This window comes from Haliaeetus albicilla, chromosome 14, assembly GCF_947461875.1.
Source record: "Haliaeetus albicilla chromosome 14, bHalAlb1.1, whole genome shotgun sequence".
Lineage (NCBI taxonomy): Eukaryota > Metazoa > Chordata > Aves > Accipitriformes > Accipitridae > Haliaeetus > Haliaeetus albicilla.
In genome coordinates, this window is record NC_091496.1 from 1,067,153 (window position 1) to 1,090,112 (window position 22,960).

General features: G+C 62.7%; 1 protein-coding gene across 1 annotated transcript in view; it reads left to right on the forward strand.

Moving 5' to 3' along the window:
* The window catches only part of SND1 (staphylococcal nuclease and tudor domain containing 1), a 128,132-nt gene that overhangs the window by 80,995 nt on the left and 24,177 nt on the right, over positions 1–22,960 (forward strand). The window contains exons 15-16 of the mRNA XM_069801473.1: positions 5,699–5,840; positions 18,113–18,222. Of these exons, the coding sequence (XP_069657574.1) occupies positions 5,699–5,840; positions 18,113–18,222 (252 nt within the window). The remainder of the gene's footprint in view (positions 1–5,698; positions 5,841–18,112; positions 18,223–22,960) is intronic.

The following is a 22,960-nucleotide window of genomic DNA, read 5'->3' on the forward strand; positions in this document are numbered from 1 at the left end:
CCGAGGCGGAGGGCTCAGTCCCCCTGCACGCTGCCAGCTGCGGCACCGGTTTGCCCGGCAGAGAGCAAGCGGCATTGCTGCTGAGCTCCATGTCGCTCTGGGAAGGGGGCACCGGCGATGGAGTGGCTCGTGTGGCATTGCCCTGGGTCCCTGGGCTGCTGGAGATGTCCCCGTCCCTGGGATCTTCCGCACCCGATGCTCCTGCGATTTTGCCCGGCTGTGCCCGTCAGCCTTCCCCAGCGTGGCATCTCCCCTTGCCGTGGCACTCCATGGGGAAACGGCGTTGGGAAAACACGGGCTTTGGGGCTGTTTTGCCTTTTAGATTGCAGTGACAGGGCGGACACAGGACCCTTGGTGCCACCCACACCTCGGTCCCCGACCCTGACCCGTGCTGGTGCATCCCATGGGGTGGCTTTGGCGCATCCCTCATGGATGTCAACCTGTGCTGTCCACCGGCACAGCACCATCACTGTGTCCTTGTCCCTGAGTCATCAACTCTGTTCCCACCCAGTCGAGCTGCCAGTCCCCAGCTTTGCCTTACCCTGCTTTCTCGTCCCCAAGCATCCCAGCTGGCTTGGCGACCGGGATGCAGAAGTCAGGGAATTAGCTCAAACACAGGATTCAGCCCGCTTTTCCCAGCTCCAGCGCAGCCTCCTGTCCTCCCGCCCTGGCTCCTGCTGGGAAATGCCACTTTCCCATGGTTCAGGCCATCCGATGGCTGCTGCCCTGGTGTCCCAGGAGCATCCTGCTCCTCTCCAACACCCCAAGCTCTCCCCAGTTCCATCCCCATCCTCGCCCTGCCTGCAGGAAGGCATTCCCTGCCTGCTGGAAGCTGCAAAGGCAAGCAGCCTCCCTTCTCATAGACCTGCGGTGCTGCAGGCAAGAAAAATCCGCCCCCCAAAAATAGAGAAAAAGCAAAGAGGGAAGTGCAGCAGCAATACAAATCCACGTTAGCTCGCTTCTCCCATTAGCGTGCTCTCCGGCACGAGAGCACAGGCAAACGCACGGCAGCCCGGCCGCCGGAAAGCCTCCTGTCCTTGTGAAAAGTCCTTGAATAATTTTGCATAATTGGCAGAGCTTCACATAAAAGTGGAGTTAGGATGATTTTTTTTTTTCCTTGCTGTATTAATGCATAATTTTTCTTCAATTCCCAGCTAATTAAACACTGGCAATGTTAAAATAATAGCAACGGGGGTGATACCACCTGGGCAGGAGGTGCAGGCAGGGAGCAGACCCAGCAGCACCCCGATGGGACGCCCCGGTCTGTTGCGAAGGGGGGAGCCCCAAAAAGGCACGAGATGGGGGTGCCTGGGGGGGTTGCATCCCCCGAGGTGGTCAGATGAAGTAGGGCGGGTGGGAAATGCCTCTTTCTCCCCAGGGACAGTGAGAGCAGCCTGAGCTGCCAGCTCGGTGCCAGGGGACAAATCCTGCCAACGCAGAAGGTGGGAGCCAAGGCTCGGCACAGCCAGGATGGGGAAGGGGAGACGCCAGCTCAGTGGAGATCCCCCACTTCTCTTCCCTGTCTGAATTTATCCGGTGAAGCCTCCCAGCCGCCGGCGAGCGCTCCCCCGCATCCAGCAGATCCGAGAGCCTCTGTCACTGTGTCCCTGTGCAGGCATGTCCGATGACGTCCCCTCGACGGGATACACCGGGCAAGCTGGGAGCATCCCGACCTGGCACCCACTCCTGCACGCACCCACCGTGGAGCCGGCGCTCTGCCGCGCTCCCGGTGCCATGGCCTCTCCGGAGGCCGCCGGGCCGGCTCCTGCGGCGGGATCGGTGCGGGTTGGGGGCTGTTTGCCCATCGAGGCCGCTCCTGGGGCAGTTGGGACTTTGCTGTCCCATGCCGAGCCAGAGGAGCGTGGGGTTGCCGGCCCTGGAGAGCAGATCCAGGGGAAGCAGGTCCGGGAGCTCCTCGTCTCCGTCCCCTCCGATCCTCAGCACCCGTGTCCGGCTGTCCCCGAGGCACCCGCTGGATCCCTCCCAGAGCTGGGGACTGCGGCGTGGGATGCTCAGCTCGTTCCTCCCACCGCAGAAGCCCTGGAGCAGGAGCGGGAGCCGGCCCCAGCAGTGAAGGATGGCTGTGCGTGTCCTTCAGCACGAAGCCAAAAGCTGGACGCAGCGGCACTGCCGACTTACCTGGGCGGCTGCGAGCTCTCTGCGCCAGCAGCCACCTGTCCCTAAGGCCACCGGCCGTGTGGTCACACACACGTGTGCTGGGCTGGCACGGCGGCTCAGACCTGTGCCGGGGAGCCAGAGCCGCTCCGAGCACTCCCCAAAATTCACTCCCAGAAATCGCTCCCGGTGCCGGCACAGCCATCCCCTCCGTCACCATCTGCTCACCGCGCTCCTTCCCCATCCCGCCGGCTGCTCGGCACCACAGGCCCCGGCCCCTCAGCGGGTGATGCCGGGCACATGCCATCCTGGGGGAACCCAACCGGCTGGGCTCGGGATGGGGCTGCAGCGTGGCGCTCGGTGCTGCTGGGAAGAGATGCAGGAGCTTCTGCGAGGTCTGCACGGGGACAGGGACAGGGACAAGACCGACTCCATCGCGGCAGACATGGGATGCACACGGTGAGCGTTGGTGCTGCAGCTTGTGCCGCTGCTCTGGTCAGAGGAGGACGGCAGGAGGGGAAACGCCTCGGTGGGGGTAAAGGATGCACTTGGGGGTCCTGTATCCCCAGCATTAAACGCTGCAGACCGGCGTCTGAGCCTGACCTCTCACTGCTCCCACGGTCTCTGTTTCAGCGGGCGCCGTCCCCTTGCCATGCGCCACGGGGCGGCCACCAAACACCCTGTGGGGTCTGGGTCAGCCCTGGTGGTGGCTGCGAGACCGTGCCCATTTTGGGGAGGGTCCAAGGGGTCAGACCCGCAGTGCCTGAATCACATCCAGCTTTTCCTGGCACCCGTGGTGAGCAGGAGACCCATGTGCCCACCTGCGTGGTGGATTTGGCATTGCCCACACCCAGGAGCAAGGGCGCTTTGGCAGGCAAGGCAGCAAGAAAGGCACAAAGCAACCCAGAGCATCCTCCCAGCAGCACGGCTCCCCTTTGCCTTGATGCCCAAATACCCAAATAAACCTGCCCTAAGAGGGATGTCGGGGACCAAGTGGAAATCTGTCCCCCCCATGCCAGCCTGCTGGCATGCCTTGCCGTGCAGGAATCACCGCTCTCCACTTATTATTCCACAGTACCGGTGGGTGCTGGCACGTCTCTGCCCCTCTTGCAGAAGAGCTGCTTTGTGTTGTGCAAATCCCGGTGGATTTTTAAGGTCATTCTCCAGCACGTTCAAATGCCGCCGTCTCCTTTCAATGCTGACAGCAGCCGGCTCGCAGGGCCGATCTTCGGCACCGAGCTCTTCCTCCCTGCCTCCACCACCTGCTCGGGGGAGCCGGGGAGTTGGGGGGTTCCCCGATCACCCACTTTTGGACCGGAGCAGGGAAGCCCACCCCACGGTGGGCTCCTTCCTGCAGCTCTTTTTTTTTTTTTTTTCCCTTCAGCTAATCAAATCGTGACTGTATAGAGATTACCACTAATTAGTAGCCTTCATTAGCGGCTCCCATTTTAGATTTGCATATGTTAGACCTAAGTGGTTAACGTTGGGTAATGTGGTTTTTCTTTGCGTGCAGATTGCACTTACATGTGTTGTATTAACTTCTTGACTGCACATCTGCTAAAAAAACCTCCCTGGGCGTGTTTTGTGCATGTGGCGGTGAGCGATCCGGCACCGAGCGTGGCAGGGAGCAATGCAGCAGAATTTGGGGGGGTCTTCATCTGCCAGCCATGTCCCAGCTGGGGTTTGGGGGGGGTCAGGTTTGCCTGGGACCCCTTCGTGGCTGGACGGGGGGGGTTCCTGCAGCGGAGGGAGCCGGGACGTCAGCACGAAGGTGCTGCTGGAGGTCGCGCCGCTGGGTGGGCATGCTGCCACCCCGAGCCTTGCGGCATCCCCCGGGTGCTGGGAGAAAGATGCTGAAGCACCGGCGTGGCAGGTGACGGTGTCCTTTCCCGTGCCGAATCCGGAGGATGGCAGTTCTGGCACTTGGGGACCGCCGAGATCGGCGCCCGCTTGATGCGTGGAGCGGCTCCAGGTTGCAGACCGGCAGCACCTGAGGCCACCGCGGCACGAGCCGGCTCCGTGCGACCGGCGGCTTTGGGTCACGCGCGTGAGCAAGCGAGCAGCCCCTCGCTGCACCGAAGCGGGTTAAAATGGGGATGCGCACAAACACCGGCCCCCTTGCTCTTGCCATTCTGCGAGCTGCTCGTGCTGCCGGCACCGAACCGATACCTGCCGGAGGTGTGGGCAGAGCTGCAGGCAGAGCTGCAGGCAGAGCTTCGTGCCTCCTGCTCCTTCAGCTCCCGGTGTTTGTGCCGCTGCTCCCCCATTCCCGGAGGGGCACGGAGATTCGCCTCTTCCGCCGCTGCCATCTTACAGCCTGCTCTGGAAGCAGCTCCGTCTCCTCTGCCAGCAGATGCCAGCGCCTTCCCCCTCCCGCCCTGGCTCCCAGCCTCTGCTCCAGAGATTTACAGCCGCCTCCGCTCGCCTGCCTTCCCCGCCTGAGCCCCTTCCCTTCCCACGCCGCTGCCTTTCCGTCGCTGGCGGGTTGTGTTTAATAAAAGTTATTAAGCCCTGCTCCGGCCCCGGCCACGGACCAGCTCCTGCCTCCATCCCTGCTTGGGAGAGCTGGCTCCAGGTCGCACCGAGAGGTGCCTGGTTCTGGCCGTGGCGCGCTCCCTTCTCTCTGCAGCTCATTTTTCTAAATTAAGGCCAGAGCGAGATAAAAAGCCACCTGGCTGCCTTTTATTTTGGGAGCTGCCTTTTTTTTTTTTTGCCTTCCTTCCTTGGGTAAATAAATTGCGAGCTTGCAACACAGAGCCTCTTGCCTCCGGGACAGGCGGCATGCAGAGATGCCGAAGCCGGCCGCCGCACCGGTAGGCTGAGATGGCCGCTGGGGTCTGCGGTTCCCCGGCTGTGCCATGCGGAGGGGTTTCGGCCCGTTTGGCCGATGGCGGCAGCGGGCCGGTGCTCGGCGTTGGTTCTGCTGGCTCGTAGGTGCTGCACCGGTCCCTTGCAGAGACGGCGATGCTTGCGGCGGTGCCGCTGGCTGGGCACGCGGGGAGGCACGCACTGCTCTGCGCCGGGGGACCCCGACACCCCCCTCACCAGCCCCAGCCTCCCGAGCTACTTGGCAGCTCATTAAGTTTTCATTAACGAACGTGCCTGAATTGATGCCTGAATTTATACGCAGCGACTTGCTGCTGGGAAGGGAGCGGGCGGCGCGCGGAGGGGGTTTCCCGGGAAAGGGGAGTCATGGGCTGCTCCGTTATGGAGGGGAGGGATGGGGCAGGATCCGGCCTGCCTGCTCCTGCCTGCTCCTGCCTGCACCCAGGGCAGCCGTCCCTGCGCTGGAGCAGTCGGAGCTTGCGCCCCGGGGCCGTGGGTGCAGGCGTGGGGTGCACGGTCCATCCCGACCTGGGAGAGGTCGGATCCTTGCCCGCATCCTGCATCCCTTCCCAGCCGGCACGGGGCAGGCGAGGCCGATGCGGGCACTGAGCCCACGGCAAGGAGCGGCCTCTGCCCCCACCCCCAGGGACTTTGGGGTGCTGGCGGGTCCCCACACATCGAGGGGGGACGGTGGATGCCCCTGGCACACCGCACCCCCCATCCTGACCCCCCCTCCCCCCATTTCTCCCTCTCCCAGGACACCCAGAAGGCGAAGCAGTTCCTGCCCTTCCTGCAGCGCGCCGGCCGCTCCGAGGCCGTGGTGGAGTACGTCTTCAGCGGCTCCCGGCTGAAGCTTTTCATGCCAAAGGAAACCTGCCTCATCACCTTCCTGCTCGCAGGTGAGCCCACGCCACCTCCGGCTGGGTGCAGGATCGGGCCCCTGCCGGTGCCTGGCTTGACGGGGGGGGTGGTCCTCGGAGGGGGTTAACTGAGCTGGGGAGCACTAATTGGAGGTGACCAGAGGGTTCAGATACTGCTGGGGGCTGTTGGTGCCACTCCTGGGATGGGGTCTGGGAAGGATGCTCTCCTCCACCAAAACTGGGGAGCAGGCGGCAAACCCCAGGAGCGGGGCTGCGGGAGCGGGACCCCGGGAACGGGGACGAGCGCGAGCGGCTCGGCTGATGGAGGTGCCAGCGGGCGCTTCACCCCAGGGGCTTGCCCGTGCACCAGGAGGAGGGTGCGCACCCCTGTGTGCACACAGCGGTTGTTCTGGGAGGTCCTACAAAAACTGAAGAATTCCCCCCGCTAAACCAATCCCACTTGCGGTGTGTAATTCAGCCAAGGCTTCACCTCGGAGCAGAGCGCGGCAGGAGCATCGGGTGAACCCCGGGTGTTTGAAGGTACCACCTTCTAGGCTGGCACCGGGATGGGCAGGCAGTGACCTGTGCCAGGGTGTCCTCCCGGCAGAGCACCGGGATGGGGAAGCCCGTTGCCGGTGAGAGCGGCGGCTCGCAGAGCCTCCGCCGGTGCTGCCGGATCCCTCGATGGGAGAGGATGTGGGGCGGCTCATCTCACTCCTGTTTCTATGGCAATAACCGTGTATAAAGGATGACCCTGAATGCCGATCGTTCACAACTTGGTTATGAAAAATTCAATAAGCATATAAATAGATCTTATATGGGGATAAAAACACCGAGGTTTCTGTAAGCAGCAGCTCTCACCACTCCCACCGAAGGAATATTTATCCTGGGGGGGAGCGTGGGGGCCGGGATGGAGTCTGGAAGTCTTCGTCCGTCCCTTTGTTCCTGGAGACGGGGATCGGCGCCTGTGCTGGCAAAACCAGCGTGCGGCACAGGAACGGCTACCTGCCCACGCTGCCTGTGCCCGCTCACCCCGGACCTGCCCTTCGCCGTCCCCCAGGGCCACCGGCACCCAGGCTGGGGAGCGCCGAGGGCTTTGGGGAGTGGGAAGGACCGCGCCAGGTCCCGGTGATGCTCCGGGAGCGCGGCTCAAACCGCTGACCCAGGGTGACTGGGAATGACCACAGTCCCCCCTCGTCCCCCGCTCTCTCTGGCGAGTAAACCCTAGCCCCTTGCGCCCCAGAGCCCTTTCCCATTGCACCCAAAGGTGCAGATCCCTGCCTGTTCCCTGTCTGCCTGAGCTCCGGGTGCCGGTGGACCACTCGGTCCATCTGCCTGCTCCTCATGGTCTGTAGGACACGGCCAGCCTGGCCAGGGACCCCCAGTCCCACCGGTGACCGTCACCATCGCCCTCCAGTGACCAAACCTTCCCAGAGTGATGCTCTCGCCCGAGGACAGCCCGTCCCCATGGCCGGCCGGAGCACGAGCATCCCCAGCCCCGCTCCAGGCTGGCTCCTGCCGTGTGGGAAGCGTGTCCTAAACCTGTCCTTCTCCGCGTGCTTGTGCATATAAATAGTCACACAGTCTTATTTATAATTAACCATTCTTAAAGTCAGCTGCAAAAGACAGGGAAACGAGACTCCCCCTTGCCTGCGACTGAGACATTAAAATTTTAAGAAGCGATAAAACTCCCACGTGCTTGGGAGGAGGAATTTAGATATATTTAAATATTTCTGGTTTAGAAGGCTGCCGCTGGGTTCGGCCGTGTTTTGTACGTGGAAATCTTGCCGGCTCCTCTGAACGCTCCCTGCGAGAGGAGCTGGTGGCAGAGCACTGTCCCGGCAGGTCTGGCATCGTCCCTGGGTCCCGCTGGCACGCTTGGAGATGCTCTCCCCAATTTCGGGTCCTGTGTTTGGCTGTGGCTGGGGGGGGATTTGCTTCGCTCCCGGTGGTTGAATGGCCATTTCATGGGAGTGGGGAAGGAGCAGTCACCGTTCCCGGTGCTCGTGGCAGCAGCCCGGTGTGCCCCATCCTCTTCCTCACCAGCAAGATGCCCACGGCCGATGCTGGGGCTGGGGACGTGCACCCCAGGTCCCACGGGACCTCCACAGGATCGGCAGTGATTAATCCCCTTCCCATGGTGGGATGAACAGATTCCTGCTGTCCCTCTCCGGGGACCGACGGTTAAATACACCCGTCCCTGCCGGTGACGGTGGTTCCCAGCGGCTCACGGCGAGTTGGGGAGGCTCCGGCTCGGCCTTTCCGCTTAGTCGGCTAATTTTTAAATTAAAGGGGAGGGGGTGGGGAGGGCGCTGGGGCGGCCTGGAAATGGATGGCTCCGGGGGGAGCGCGCTCGCTGCAAGTTATATTTAATCCCCGTTGCTGTGGAGACCGACTGGCTGTCGCCCGCTCCCCGGGGGCTGATTTTGCTCCAAAAAGTTCCCAAAGTGGTGAATAACTCCCCCAGCCCAGGCTGCCTCGGGTGGCCCTGGGGGTCTCCGGAGCTGTTGGGGGTCCTTGGAGCAACTGGGGACCTGCTGCGGCCAGGGTGCCCATGGGGTGCAGCGGGCACCGATGGTCTGACTCACCCCGGCCACCTCCTTTGCCACCTCCGCGCTGCCCTTCGCCAGACAGCTCAATTAGAGCATTAGAAATAATGAGTAGGCCGATCATCGCCTGTTGCAAAGCTTGGGCCGTGCCCCAGAGCAAAGATTTTGGGGTGTCTGGTGCCGTGGGAGCAGTGTGCCCGTGGGCAGCTGCAGTCCTCCAGGAAATGCAGCCGCATCCCTTTGCAGCAGCCTCTGCATCTCCTGGGGTGTCCTGCATTGCATGGGAGCATCCTGCATCACACGGGAGCGTCCCAGGTTGCACAGGAGCATCCTGCACTGCACAGGACCACCCTGTATCACACAGGAGCATCCTGCATTGCACAGGATCGTCCTGTGTTGCACAGGAGCATCCTGCATGAGCATCCTGCATTGCACGGGCTCATCCCGTATTGCACAGGAGCATCCTGCACTGCACAGGATCATCCCACGTTCCACAGGACCATCCTGTGTTCATAGGATCATCTTGCATTGCTCAGGAGCATGCTGCATTGCACAGGACCACCCTGATTTGCACATCCCACTGCTGCGGCGTGCTGAGCTGGGCTAATGGTGCTGCTGGAGACAGTTCTCGGGTGCTGGAGCAAATTGTCCCAATCCCCTTAGCGCTGGGGGAGTACGCAGCTCCTGCTCTCCCCCAGCTTTTCTCCAGGGAGACCTTCCCCAGCTGAGGCTCTCTAATCAAGCTGTAGACATTAATTACAGGCTAAAAAGGCAGGTAACATGCCAATTAGCATAGAAGATGACGCGCCCCTTCTGTCTTCCCCCACTGCAGACCCCGCACATCTGCCAGTGTGGGTATTCCTGGGAATTGGCTGGATTCCTCCCTTCATCCTGACGGCAGTGCTGGCAGCCGGCGTGGCCGATGCTGGCGAGCTCGGTGCATCAGCCCCATCCCCTCCTCGGCCGGGCAGGCGGGGTGATTCGCCCCCAGTTGCTCCGGCTGGTGCCAAACCTTGAAGCAAGAGCCTGGCATCCTGCGGGTGCAGCCCCGGGGGGGCCGGGGTGGCCCCTTCCCCTGGGGCGTGTGGTCACTGGGGATGGAGGCTTTGGCATAGCCCCGAGCCCAGGAGGGCTGTGCAGGCAGGGCAGGGCTGGCATTGCACCCTGCCGGAGCGGAAACCTGGTGGCAGCGGCGCAGTGGGAACCGGTGAGGGTAGGGATGGCTTGGGAATGGTGCCGAATTCCCCTGGTCTCCTCGCTGGGAGCCAAAACCTGATGGTTTTGCCCTGCCTGCTGTGTTTTCCCTTTCCCTTTCATCTATTAGTTGGAGTGTTGATCATGCTGGCGATTTGAATAACTTCCCAGACCCTGCTGCCACCTTTCCCGGCTGCCCTGGCACACCGTGCCGGGTGGTGCTGGCAGAGGGACTCGCGCACCGCGGCAAGGACAGTGGGTGCCCACCCAGGTGAAGCCCTTTGGCGACAGGGCCGGCGTGCCGCGCACCGCCGCGGCACACCAGCCCGGTGGCTGGCGCAGACGGGCACTTTCGGGATCCAACCCACATCCTCGGCCACCCCCGTGGCTCTCCGGAAAGCTGTGGGAGAGCTGCCGGTGTGTACCGGCGTGCCGTGCCCTCCACCGTGCCCTCCGCCGTGCCCGCGGGAGCTGCCGGGGAGCGGGACGGCGGGGCTGGCACCTCTCCCAGCTCGCGGCGCTGGAAAATTAAACTTTTACCCTGAGTAAGGCAAACTTGGTTATTGAAGCAGCTCTACCTCTAATGAGCCCCACGCAGCCCTGATCAATTATTCAGCGAAACAGCTAATGAAAGGTTAGGCGGCTGGGGGGGCTCTGGGAGTCCCCAGACCTCAGTTTTCGGTAGGGGGGGTCACTGTGGTGAACTGCTGGCTGCACCAGGAGGGCGAAATGGTGGCGAGAGGAGAGGGGAGAAGAGGGGGGTCCTGCTGGGGGGGACCCCGTGTGCACCAAGCTGAGCTTACGGGCAGAGCAGCCAGGTTGTCCCCCACCTCTGCGCATCAGCACACTGGCGGGGGGGGTCCCAGCCCTGCCACGGTGGAGCCTGCGTCTGGTTGAGCCCCGCTCCGTGGTCCTGCTCCATGGTCCTTCTCCGGGGGGGTCCCTGCTCCGTGGTCCTGCTCTGGGGGGGTCCCTGCTCTGTGGTCCTGCACCATGGCACCCCAAGGCCATCATCCTCCATGGGGCTGCTGGCACATGCCCCAAGCCTCCAAACCTCCTCCCAGCCTCTGCTCACTCCCAGCAACTGAATTTTGGGGTGGCCTCTTGGGTCCCCCCAGCTCCCCATCCGCCATTAACTCTGATGCAGCACCCATGTCCCAGGGGGCTGAGGGCTCCCACCCCACCCTCAGCGTCCCCCCCCGGCTCTGCACCCACCCTGGGACACCCACTGCAAGTGCTGGTGCGGGCCCGTGACAGAGCAGGGGGTCCCAGCGTGGGGGGGTGCCAATGTGGGGGGTCCCAGCGTGGATGAGGCACCTTTGTCCCCCCACAGCATCTCGCCTTGCCAGCATGTTTCATCCTCCCCGGGTGCATCCTCCCACGCTCCCTTGGCTCGCCTGGTTTTGTGGGGCAGGCGGGGACCTGCTGGGGGAGGGGATCCTGCGCTGCGCCCCACAGGGACGTTGCTCCTCAGCTAATTGATTAATTGCCAAAGTAATTGCATCATATAAAATAATGCGGGCGGATGCTGGGAGGCAGCGGTGGGGCCATGGCACGGCGAGCTGCCGGGCAGCGGTGGCTGGTGGCAGCGAGCCTGGTTTGGGCTTCAGGGCTGGGCGAGGTTGTACCCTCTGTACACACACACGCTCTTTGATTTTTCCTACTTTTTTTTGGTTTTTCCAGCTGGTGCTGTTCCCGGGAGCCGCTCTTGGTGATCCTGAACAGAGCAGCACCGCGGCGGCCGGTGCGGCGCTTGGCTGGTGCTCCCCAGCCCCTCCCCTGCCCGCTCCACGCAGTGCCATCGCCCATCGCTTAGAGCCAGAAATATGATAAATAATCTGCATTTCATCAATGCTTTCCTTTTTTTTATATATATCAAATGCAAATGAGCATCATAAAGAGAAGACAGGTCCCTTGTAAATGTGACTTCAGGGATGCTCTCAAGGGAGCCTCATCCCATCTTTCCAGCTAAAATATATACGTTTGAGTGCTATAAATATGTGCAAATAGAGAGGCGCTAATTTAATCCCGGGTTCTGCTTTCCCGGCGAGACTCTGCAGCCTGACGCCTTCTTGGTGCGGGGGCCGGCGGCAACGTTAGCAGAATCTGGCCCCAGGGGAGAGCGAGGGGCGAGGGGGGGGCCATGCTGCACCCCCGGCGCTGCTGGGGTATGGGTTCCACGTGGCCCAGGGGTTGGGTGCCCCTAAATCTTGCAGAGGAGATATCGGAGCTGCGTATTTATGAGGTGGGGCTGGAGATAATGGCATTTATCTGTGTGCGCCTGCGGGGAGGCTGATGTATATCGGCGTATACAAGCATCTCCCTGGGGAGGGGCCGTAACTCACCGCCGCTTCGGCAGCTGGGGGTGAGGAGGCGAGATCGGCCGCCGCCGTGGGAAGGGGCTGCCTGTGTCCGGCAGCCCACGAGGAGGGGATGCCATGAGAAGTCGTGCAGCCCCGGGGTGCCAAGTTGGGGCATATATCTGCTTTTGGGGGAAAAGGAGGTGAAAATGACATTTCTGCCTGAGTTGCAGGGCAGAGCTGCAGCCCCCTGAGGTTGTGCCCGCTCCAGTCGGTTCCCCTACCCTGCAGCCCACCCCACCTTGGGTGAGAGACCTTTCCAGCCTGAGTTATCCTGTGACACCTCGGCTTTTGGGAACCAATGTATTTTTAACGTGATTTTTTTGTTTTGCCTCATTTGCTCACCCCAGCTGCTTGCAGTGGGGTCACAGCCTCGCTGATCGTCCAGGCTGCCGCTGGAGCCGGGGTCAGTCCCATGGGAGCAGCCGGGCATGCCGGGGGTGTTCTCCTCCCCGCCTGCTGCTCGTGGCAGAGAGGATGCTGTGCAGGCAGCGATGCCTCTTGGTCCCCAGGCCCGCTACCATCCGTCATGGCTGAGCTCGACGAGGACAGCGTCACAGCAGCCTGGCTTGTCCCACTGCAGGAGGCAGCAGGGTGGCACCACTGGGGAGCCCCTTCCCCCCGTGGGGGCACGTCCCAGAGATGTGGGGGTCTGCTCGGGTCTCCGGGTACCACTGCGTGGCCGTGGGGCAGAGCATCCCTGCTGGCGGGGGATGCGGAGGTGCAGTGTCGGGATGCGGCGACCCCAAATGACGCAGATGCAGTGTCGGGACACGTTGTCCCTAAACAGTGCAGGGACGGTGTCAGGGTGCGGTGACCCCAAATGCTGTAAGTCCCTCTGTCCCAGCCCCTGGGTGCACGGGGCTGCCATGAGCTGAGCATCGCTGCCAGCTGCTGCGCCCCTCCACCGGGGCCGCAGGCAGGGGGGTCCCTCGGCAGCCCCCCGCTCCAGGCTGCCTTAGCAGGAGCCAGCGCAGTTCGGCAGCGCCCGGCCACCTCCCGCCTCCCCGGTGCCGTCTGTTTCCGTGTTCCCGACAGCCTCTATTTCGGTAGGGACTAGCGTTAAAAATACGCTGCGCTCCCACACGGGCTCTGCGGCAGCAGCCAAGTTGCCATCACGACTCGGAGGCCGGCCGCGTGCCTGCCAGCGCCGGGGATGCTGCCCGCGGGAAGAGGCAACGGATGCCTGCCGGCGGCCGGGAAAGGAGGGGACGGCAGCGGCAGCCCCCCCGGCATCACCGCCAGCCGCCAGCTGGGCTCCCCTGGGGACGGGCAGCATCGTCCTGCCTGGCGCTGCCAGTCACATCGGCAGGATCGGGCCCGAAGCTTTTGGGCCGCCCGCCCGGGGTCCGGTGCCGCGGCAGTGACTCGCATCCTGCCGGCTGCCGGCCACGGCGTGGCCGCCGGGATCTGGTGCGGGTCCTCGGCATTCAGGTCTCGCTCCAGCGTGCTGGCCGCAGTTATTGGGTGGCTTTGTTCTGGTGACTGATGCTACCGTCCGGCTCCTCTCCTGCCTTCGGCTCGCCTCCGCTATTTATCCCAAAGTCCATAAATCCTCCCAGAGATCAATCTTTGGCATTCAGCACCGACACAAGCGCTCCCGGACAGGCAAACCTCGCGTGGTGCCATCCCTGCTCCCCATGTCACCGTGCCGGTCACGGTTATGGCACAGCAAGGGGGGAAAAAAGCTGTTCAGGGCCCAGAAATCAGGGCTGGAAAAGCCCCCGCTCCGGGGGTGATGGGAAGTCAGTGGTAAATCTGGGAGATTTTCCTTGCAGAAATTTGAGGGAGTTTTTTTTATGAGTTCCTCGGGGGAGGGGAGAGGGGGGCCATGCCGGCGCTGTGCCGTGCCATGCGCGGTGATTGCCCCTGGCTTCTGGGGGTACCCGGTGAGGCCCTGAAGCCAGTGAGATTAAATGTTTATTAGCAGCTTCGTGTCTGTGCCAGGGAGGCCTGGCCCCTCCATCCTCCCCTGCGGTTTATCCATGGACAATCAGTGCTCTCACGTATATATATATTTTTTTTATATATATATATAATCTCCTTGGCTGGGGGATACCCTGGGATGCCCCAGGATGCTGCAGAAAGCCCTGGGATGCCCCAGGATGCTGTGCAATGCCCAGGGATGCTGTGCAAGGCTTGCCCCCAGCCCTCGACCTCCATCCCTGCAGGGAGTGGGCCAGGGTCGGAGCATCCTCCGGAGCCCCGGCAGCCGCTTCCTCCTGGTCTCGCTGCTCGGCAAAAGCGTTCGGCAAAAGTGATTTGTAGCGGAGTTCTTTTGAGACCCCAGGGGGGGAGCGGTGGCAGCCGCACGCTGCAGCATTTTAAACCGCATCCCTCATCTGCGCAGGTTAATACATTACGGCTTCCCAGGAAGAGCAGCAGACCCGCAGCTTTGGGTTTAGTTATTTTTTTTTTAAAGTGCTTGGTAACTTTGCTGGGCTTGCTTAGCTCCCAGTGAGTGCCAGCGGCCCCCTCCCCTCGCCGTACGGCAGCCGGCGTGTTTCTGGGGCTGAGCACGCTCATCCCATCCTTTTTAGGTTTTCCTTTTCCAAAAGCAGGCTTCGCTCGTGTGGGTTTAGGAGGTGTCAGAGGCAGAGAGAGGATCCGAGGTGGCATCCTGAGCTGCTGCGCAATCTGTCCCAGGTCGGAGTATTTGTGTGCCGGCATCCCCGGGGCCGGTAGCCCTTCACCACGCTGTAAAAACACTGCGCTTTGCTTTTTTATTTTATTTAAGGACTTGGACACTTCCTCAGCTATTTCTTCAAATTATTTTCTTTAGAACAAAATTGCCGTCGTGGTGCATAAGCCCTCACGGCGGCTCCCTTCCCCCAGCCCCTGCTCTCTCTGCGGAGGAGGAGGAAGAGGAGGAGGAAGGGAAGACACGCTCTTGGCAGCTCTGGCTCCTCATTTCCATCCTCCCAGCGCGGCGCTGGAGGATGCTCCTTGCCGGAGACGCCGGCAGCGCGTTTGCACGGGATCCGTGCCGTGGCTGGGATGCGTGCCTTGGCCTCGCCGCAGCTCTGGCGGTGCCGTGCCGGAGCCGTGCCCGCCTGATGCCGCCCTGTGCCAGCGTGCCGGGAGGAGGAAGGGATACCTCTCTCTGCTCCTTCCTCCCGCTCACAACTGGGATCCATCTCTCAACACGGTGCAGCGGGTGCTGGGCCAGTTTGGGGTCCAGGAGCCGGGGGGCTGCCACCAAAAGCTTGTCCCCCCCTCCCCTGCCTGCAGCCCCTGGGCTGGAGGGGGGTCCCCTCTCCCTAGGGACCTGCCTGGGGTCTCCCTGGCTGCACCACGGGAGGGTCTGGGTGCTCCTGGGGTGGTCGTGGGTGGGGGCAGCCTCCCAGCTCTCCCGTCACGGCACAGTTCGTTACCAGGCTGCCGGTTTCCAGCTCATTAACGAAGCTCCCTGGATTGCCCACTCTCCCCACCCCACGTTTTGCCACTTTTCCAGAAATCTTCCTTTCCTGCCCCATTTTTTCAGGGCAGAGGATGTCAATGCCACCAAGGCTGGGGTCGGGGGCACGGGCAGGGACCCTGGGGTCCCCTCACCCAGGGGGGACTCGGCCGGGTGGGATGCAGACAGGGCTGGGGGCTGGCAGCTGCCTGCCCTGTCACAGCAGCAAAACTCCTGCCAGATTCCCTGGAAATGTTTTGCTTCCCTCGGAGACAGTGCGGAGGAGGCGGGGTGGAAAAGGAGGAGAAAAGGGTTTTTTGCCTGACACCAGCACTGGGCTCTGTAGTGGCAGTGATGGCGATAGTGGGAGGCAGCGGGGGGGGGGAGGGGACAGGGACAGGGATGGGACAGGGATGGGGATGGAGACAGGGATGCGGATTGGGATGAGGATTGGAATGTGATAGGTTTGGGAGTACAACAGGGACAGGGATGGGGACAGGGACGTGTCCTCCTGGATTGCAGCCTGGCTTCTGCACCCCCAGCCAGGCGCAGTGGGACCACCTCAGTGGGGTCCCGCGGGAACTGGAGCAGAGCTGGGGTGCGGGGGGCAGCGGGGCAGCATCCCAATGCACTGAAGCAGGGCTGGGGACCCTGCTGAACCCCACAGCAAGATTGGGGACCCCAAAAGTCCCAGCTGGGTTGGCCGTGCCTCTCCCAGGAGCAATGCAGTGGGGAGCACCTCAGGGTGAGCCAGGGGTCCCACAGCCAGCCTCCCTCCCCTATAGCCCCCACCCCCTGCCACTGCCCCCAGTGCAGGGGTTTTAGTTCAAGTGATGCAAATCACCTGTTTTAATTGTGAGCTAAATTGTCTGGCAGGGAGCCGTGATTTCACCGAGTGCTCCTCATCCTCCGTGCCTGCACCGAGTGGTGAGCCTGCCCCAATTCCCCATCTCGGGGGTTTGGGGGGGGGGGCACAGGGTTCCTTCCACCTGTGTTGGGCGTTGCTGGAGGACAACTCAGCACTTCAGTAATGTGCGAAACCAGCACTTCGGAAATTATTATTTAATTGCTTAAGCGAGAGCCTGGTCTCCCTTCCTGGGTTTGTGCTGCAGCCCCGTGTGATGCTGGTGGTGCAGTGCCAGCGGTGCGGTGAGATGCCAGCGGTGCGGACATCACCGCAAGCTTTCCCGGAGTGACCCTGGGTGTTCCCGGCCAGAGCAGGGCAGCATTTTATCCCTGCCACCTCTGAGGGTGCCGAGCAGGTGGGCACCGAGCTGTGCTGCCGTTCTGGCAAGCCGGTGAGTGCCACCGCTCCAAGCACCCCAGTGCCCAAAGCAGCCCCCGGGTCCCTGGCACAACCAGGGGTCCACATGCCGCCGGACCTCAGAAACCCCTCAGCTGCCGGTAATGTGTATGCTGGAGTCACCCACAAAGTGCTCGGCAGCCGCTGTTCCCCCGGGCTCCCTGGCAAGGTCAGGGCTGCCATCCTCATCCTCATCAGCACGTGGCCGGTGGGGAGCCGGGCTGCAGCATCCCCGGTTGATGGCAGGGCTGCAGAGGTCCCCGATTCCCTTTGCCATCAGCTGTGCTGCGAGCGCCGGGCTGAGCCTCACGGTGAGTTTTCCCTCCCACCTCCCTCGCCGAGACGTGAGAATTGCTGCTCTGTCACAGACCGAGCGCTCAGGCAGCCTCTCAGTGTAATTCCCGGCACTTCATTAATAACGAATTATGTAAAATAAAATTAATAATGCAGGACTTCCCAGTTTAATAATCTGTGCCACTGCTGATGCTGGCAGCACTTTGCCAAAGGGGAGCCCGGGGTGGTTATCCCGGTTTGCAGGTGGGGAAACTGAGTCAGAGAGAGAGGGGGTCTGGACGTGGGGGTCCGGCTGTGGTCCAGTGTGACTGCTGCAGTGCTCAGCCTCCTTCCCTCCTGTTTTTTTTAAGTATTTTAATTTTTAGTGATGGTTTACAGGGCTGGGGGGAGGGCTGGGGCTTGACCTGCCTCCGTGGCTGTAATGATATGGCAGAATTAATACCTGCTTATCAGGGGCTCTCGGTCAGAGTTATCGGCACAGGCGGCTAGTATGGTTAATAAGAGCAGCCCGGAACCACACGCGGCTGCTAAGGCAGCTCGGGGTCCTGCCGGCTCCCCCCGCGGCAGCTCCCTGTGCTGGGGTGCTGGGCTGCTCTGCCGGGGACATTGCACGGGGGCACCTTGCATGGGGGGGATTTTGTGCAGCTGGTGCCTCCGGTGCTGCAGGGTCTGTACCACAGCGGGGGTTAATGGTTTCTGCGTGGTCCGAGGAGCCTGGGGGTCCCCATGGCATGGCACGGGGCGGGTGTTGCACCCCAACTGCAGCCTGGGGTCCCCAAAAACCCCTGGCGAGGCCGGCTGCAGCAGGGAGAGACCCAGGTGAGGCAGCTCCTCTGGCAGGGTGGGTGGTTTGGGGACAGGGACAGGAACAGGGGGTCCTCCCTGCCCCCGGCCTGGGATGGAGCAGGGAGCCCTCCCCAGGGAAGCTCGTCCCCGTGTCCCCATCCCTGCTGGCTCTTTCCCTGCTCATCCCCGTATCCCCATCCCTGCTGGCCCCAGGGCTCTCCCAGGCTCTCCCTGCCCCAGTGCCGGGGAATTGCCAGCACGTGGACCCTCCTGTGTCCCAGGAGCCGGTCACGTCCCACCTGGGCTCCGGTGGCCCCTTTCCTCCCCAAAACATTTTTTTTCAGGTGACGTCCCCAGCAATGGCACGCGGTCACCCACTGGCTTCCTCCAAGCGCCTCACTCTCCTCTTCCTCCTCTTCCTCCCGCAGGCATCGAGTGTCCCCGGGGAGCCAGGAACCTGCCGGGGCTGGTCCAGGAGGGCGAGCCCTTCAGCGAGGAGGCCACGCACTTCACCAAGGAGCTGGTGCTGCAGCGAGAGGTAGGGGATGCTCGGCGGCGTGGGGGCCGGGGGGCTGCGGCAAGCCGGCGGGGTGCTGGCGCGGGAGGGGTCGGCGATGCCCATGGGGCACGGATCTCGCCGAAGGGCTGCGAGCCGAGGCAAAGCTGCTGAGCCGCAGCCGCCTCGTCCCCGGTCTCTGCAAGCGGTTTGGTGCTCCGGGAAAAGCCACGCAGACCCGGTTCATGGCGTCGGCAAAGCCTCCTGCGGTGCTGGGGCCGGATTTGGCCCCGTTCTCCTCTCTGAGGCTCTCTGTGTTGGTGCGTCGTGGTTTTGCCGCGGTGCCAGGGCCGGATCCTGGCAATGCCCTGGTGTGCAGGGCTCTGAGCCGGGGCCATGCAGCTGGCTGTGCCGGGGGGCTGCCAGGGCAGGGCAGTGCCCGTGGGACCCCCGTGCCTGCAGCTCCGGCACTGCTCGGGGGCTGCGCCCTTGCCGCAGCAGGTGGGAGCCGTGTGCCGCCGGCCCTTACACACCTGGGATACCGAGAGCATCCCTGGGCGTTTGCAGCCGGTCCATAAATCGCCGAGGTGTTGTGTTTGCTCTGCCCCTAAATCTGCCCTCGCTGAAGGCAGCGATGGGAAAGGTGATCGGCAGCTTGTCCCGGTGGCAGCAACGGGCAGGGGACAGGTGGGGACAGCTCTCCGCTTTTCTCTTTTCTTTTCCTTTTCCTTTCTTTTCTTTTTTCTTTTTTTCCTTTTTTTCTCTTTTCTTTTCTCTTTTCTTTTGCTTTGCCTTCCCTTTGGTTTGGTTTATTTTATTTTATTATTTTTATTTTATTCTGTTATTTTTATTTTGTTTTATTTTATTTTACTATTTTTGGTGGAAATCAATACTGAATTGTGGTCTCTGCTCTGAATGTGATAGTGGCTGTGGCTCTGGTGCACTGCATTTGGCTGGCGTGGCCCTGCCTTCGCACTCCTCCGTGCCGCCAGTCCCACACCAAGGAGGACTGGGAAGGACTGGGGACCCCACTCCGGCCCCCAAGCCCCCCACCTCTGCGGTGGGGAGCCAGGCCGGGCTGTGCCGCACAGGCAAGACATCTCCCGCTCTCCCTGCTCCCGTGGCCGCATCCACCTGGAGCAGTCCTGCCGGCTCAGCGATGGAACGGCACAGCACTGGGGGCTGCGGGGGGGGCTCTGGCTTGGCAGAGTGGGACGCATCCTGCTGGGTTCTGGGCAAGGCTGCTGCACGTGTCCCAGCAAGGCTGCAAAAGCGGTGACCCCGAAAAGCACCTGGCGAACGACGCCTGCAAAAACCAGGCGAGCAGGGAGATGATGCTTGCAGAAAAGGAAAGTGCAGAGGAAGCAGGACGCGGCGTGCGGCCGCGCCGGGGGGGCTCCGTCACCCGGGGAGGGAGGTTTGCTGCTGCCTTGAGGGTGAGGAGGGACGTACCCCGCAGCGGGTCGGGGTGCAAATGGGGCAACCCCCCCAGCAGCCGCCTTGGTGAGGGTTTGTCCCACTCCGGGACCGCTCCGGTGGGAAGGGGCAGCCCAGGATGCCGGGTCCCGCAGCTGCCCGCTGCGCGGGGATCCCGGCTATTCGGCTGAGGAATACAGATGGCTCCACCGTGCATCGCTGCCCTTTATGCCCGATCCCAGCCGTTTGGTTTAAATTGGGTGAGGAACTCGTTTTCACAAGGGCTGCGGGCCCAATCCCCCTCCACGGGTTTTACCCATCCTCTGCAGCAGCCACGGCCAGCCGGAGAGCTCTGCTCGGCACCTGCCTGCGCCGGTGCGGCACCGCGGCGGAGCAGCATTCGGTGCCTGCTGGTGGAGCGGGAGGGTGCCACCAAATGGGCCGCAGTGGCTGCGGGGCTCTGCCGGAGCATCACCTCGGCCGGCGGCACCTCCTCCTCCGCAGCCATCCCGGCAGCACCGGCGAGGCAAAGCCACCGATTGCCACACTGTCGTCCCCCCATGCTGCCTTCTCCGCTTTGGGGTGCCTTTTGCCGTACGCGCCGTGGGAACGGGGTGTGCCGGGGTAGAGCCGTATCGGGGCCCCTCCGCACAGATGGGGTGTGCCAAGGAGGGGAGTTAGAGCAGATCCACGTCCTCTGCAGTGGTTCGCGTCGCTCTCCGTGGGGCTGTGACGTGTGATGGATGTGCTGTGGATCCAGGGTGGATGCCGGGCAGATGCTCAATAGATGCGGGACGGATGCATGGTGGATGCACAGTGGATGTGTGGGGTTGCACGGCGGATACGTGGTGGATTCACGGCGGATGCAGGGTGGATGCACGGCAGAAGCACACTGGATGCACAGAGGATGCAGGGTGGATGCACGGCAGATGCAGGGTGGTTGTGCGGGGTTGCACGGCAGAAGCACAGCGGATGCACAGAGGATGCAGGGCAGCTGCACAGCGGCTGCGTGGCGAATGCCGGAGCTGCCACGGGCAGCAGGGCCGACGCAGCACCTTCACGGCACCGGCGCGAGGCCCGTCCGCAGGCAGGCTTCTGGCAGCACCGGCAGGGCCCTCGGCCGGAGCAGGCAACGACCTTGCACGGCCTCAGCTAATACTAATTACATAAATTGCCCTGCAGGGGAGTAGCTTTCTCTTCTCAGCTGAAAAACTGTAAATTGCTTTCTTTTGGTCTGCTGAAGGACAAAGTATCCAGGTGGCCGGCAAGCTGTGTGCTGGGCACCCCCGGCCGGCGTTCCTGGCAGGAGAGACGGGCAGCTCCCGGCTGCTCTCGAGGCTGGCAGGTTTGGGTGCTGCTTTGTGCTTTTCCTGCCAATTCTGCCGGGGAAACGCGAGTGCTGTGGCCGCATCCTGCAGGCGAGGCCAGGTCCAGGGGGGACGAGGCCGGATCCGAGCTGCTGAGCAGCCGGGGTGTGCGCAGGGATTCGCCGCGAACCTGCCTCCCGTCTCTGCCTTCCCCCTCCCCGGTTTGAATGTGCTCTCATTAAGGTCTCTTGATATTAAAATTCACTAACTCATGCAACTTCTCTGATTGAAACTTCTGTGTCACCAGAGCGCGAGATCCATTTTGTGTAATTACGCCGTGATTCATAATTTCAATATAGGATAAAAAATGCCCTCCGCAGCCTTTAGCCATCTCCCCGAGTGACTGTCAAGATAAAACTCTGCAATTTATGCACAGATGACTTTGCTCTTCCCCACTCTCACCCCTTCTCTTCACCCGCTATATTTACACCCTCGCATTGGTGTTGTTGGTAATTCCATCTCTCCATTTAAATTAGCCATCATTACCAGGCACGGCTTCGCCTCCTCCCCGTCGTGACCGGGGAGCGTGGGAGCTCAGCCCCCCTCGACCGCACAGACCCTTGCCCAGTCAAGGTGCAGCCGTTTGCGGTGGCGGATGGTGGGATCTGATCCAGCACCAGCTGCCGGCACCGTGTGGCAAGTGGGTGCCGCTGCTCCGGTGCCCATGGCTGCTCGGCACAGGGATTCCTCCACCGGCTCGTGCGGAAACGGAGCGGAGGGTGCCCTTTGCTTTTCGGGGGGGTTAAGTGCTGCTGTTTATATCCCGGTGTGACTAAATGAGCCCCCCCTGGCAAGGGGGGGGGCTCCTGGCGCAGGGCACGGACCCGCTGCGGTGCTGGTGCGGGATCGCACGTGGAGAGGTGGCACCTTCCTCTTGTCCCATCCCGGGGAGCTGGGGCAGGAATGGGGGGGCTGGGGCAGGAGGAGGGAGCTGGGGCAGATAAGCTGCTGTCTCCCCGGCAGAGCGTGGGGGACGGCGACGTAGCGAGGGGATTCTCCGCTTGGGCACGCTCAGCCTCTGCGCTGTGGCCTCCTCCTCCTCCTCCTCTTCCTCCTCCTCCTGCCGAATGTCACCTCGCCTCCGCTGGACGAGCCCAGGACCGTGAGGACAGGGCTGGCCGGGCCGCGCTGCTCACCCCTCTCTGCCGCAGACAGCGGGGCGCAGGATTGTACCCGGCCCCAGCAGCGTGCGGCTGCATCCCGGCCCCTCGCTGGCTGCGGCTGCCCCGTGGCACGGGGATGGGAACGGGATGCTGGCGGGCTGGGGTCCAGGACCACCCCAGGCTGCGGATGCAGAGGTGGCCATGGCTGCAGATGCAGTTGTGGGCACAGATGCAGATGTGGGCACTGATGCAGATGTGGCTGTGGGTGCAGTTGTGGGCATGTGTGCAGATATGGGCACAGATGCAGATGTGGGCACTGATGCAGATGTGGCTGCAGCTGCAGGGCAATGCAGCCAGCTGTGGGGGTCGGGAGCAGCAGGAGCCTGTGCCCACCCGAAATGCCGCAGGGACACGGGGACGCGGCAGGCATCTCCGTCCCTCCTCGGCGTCTTGCGGCGTGCGGCCGGCTGCCGTAAACTGCTGACCCGCGTCCCAGGGGCATCGCTCTGCTTCCTTAGCACATCCTGGAGGCTCCGGCTCAGCCGGCGCTCACCGCCCCGCACCAGCCAGGGCCTGTCACATCCCGTTACACTTGCTCGCCCGCCTGCGTGCTTCTTGCCCACTTTCGGGGGGGGTCCTGCCCACCTCTGCCCGTCGGTGAGGGGAAACTGCCATCGTGGCTTTCGCAGCCCCCCCAGAACCTCCCGGCCCCTCAGGGAAGGCGGCTGCCCCAGGGTCCTGAGCCCCTCGGTGCCGGCACGCAGGCACAAACGGTGCCACAGGCAGCCGGGACGGCCCAGCGCGGGCACTTGCCCCCCACCCTCGGCTTCGCTGCCTCCCCGGCTGTGTTTCTCCTTCCTGCGTCGACCCCTTCAGTGTTTCGCCCCATCTGGC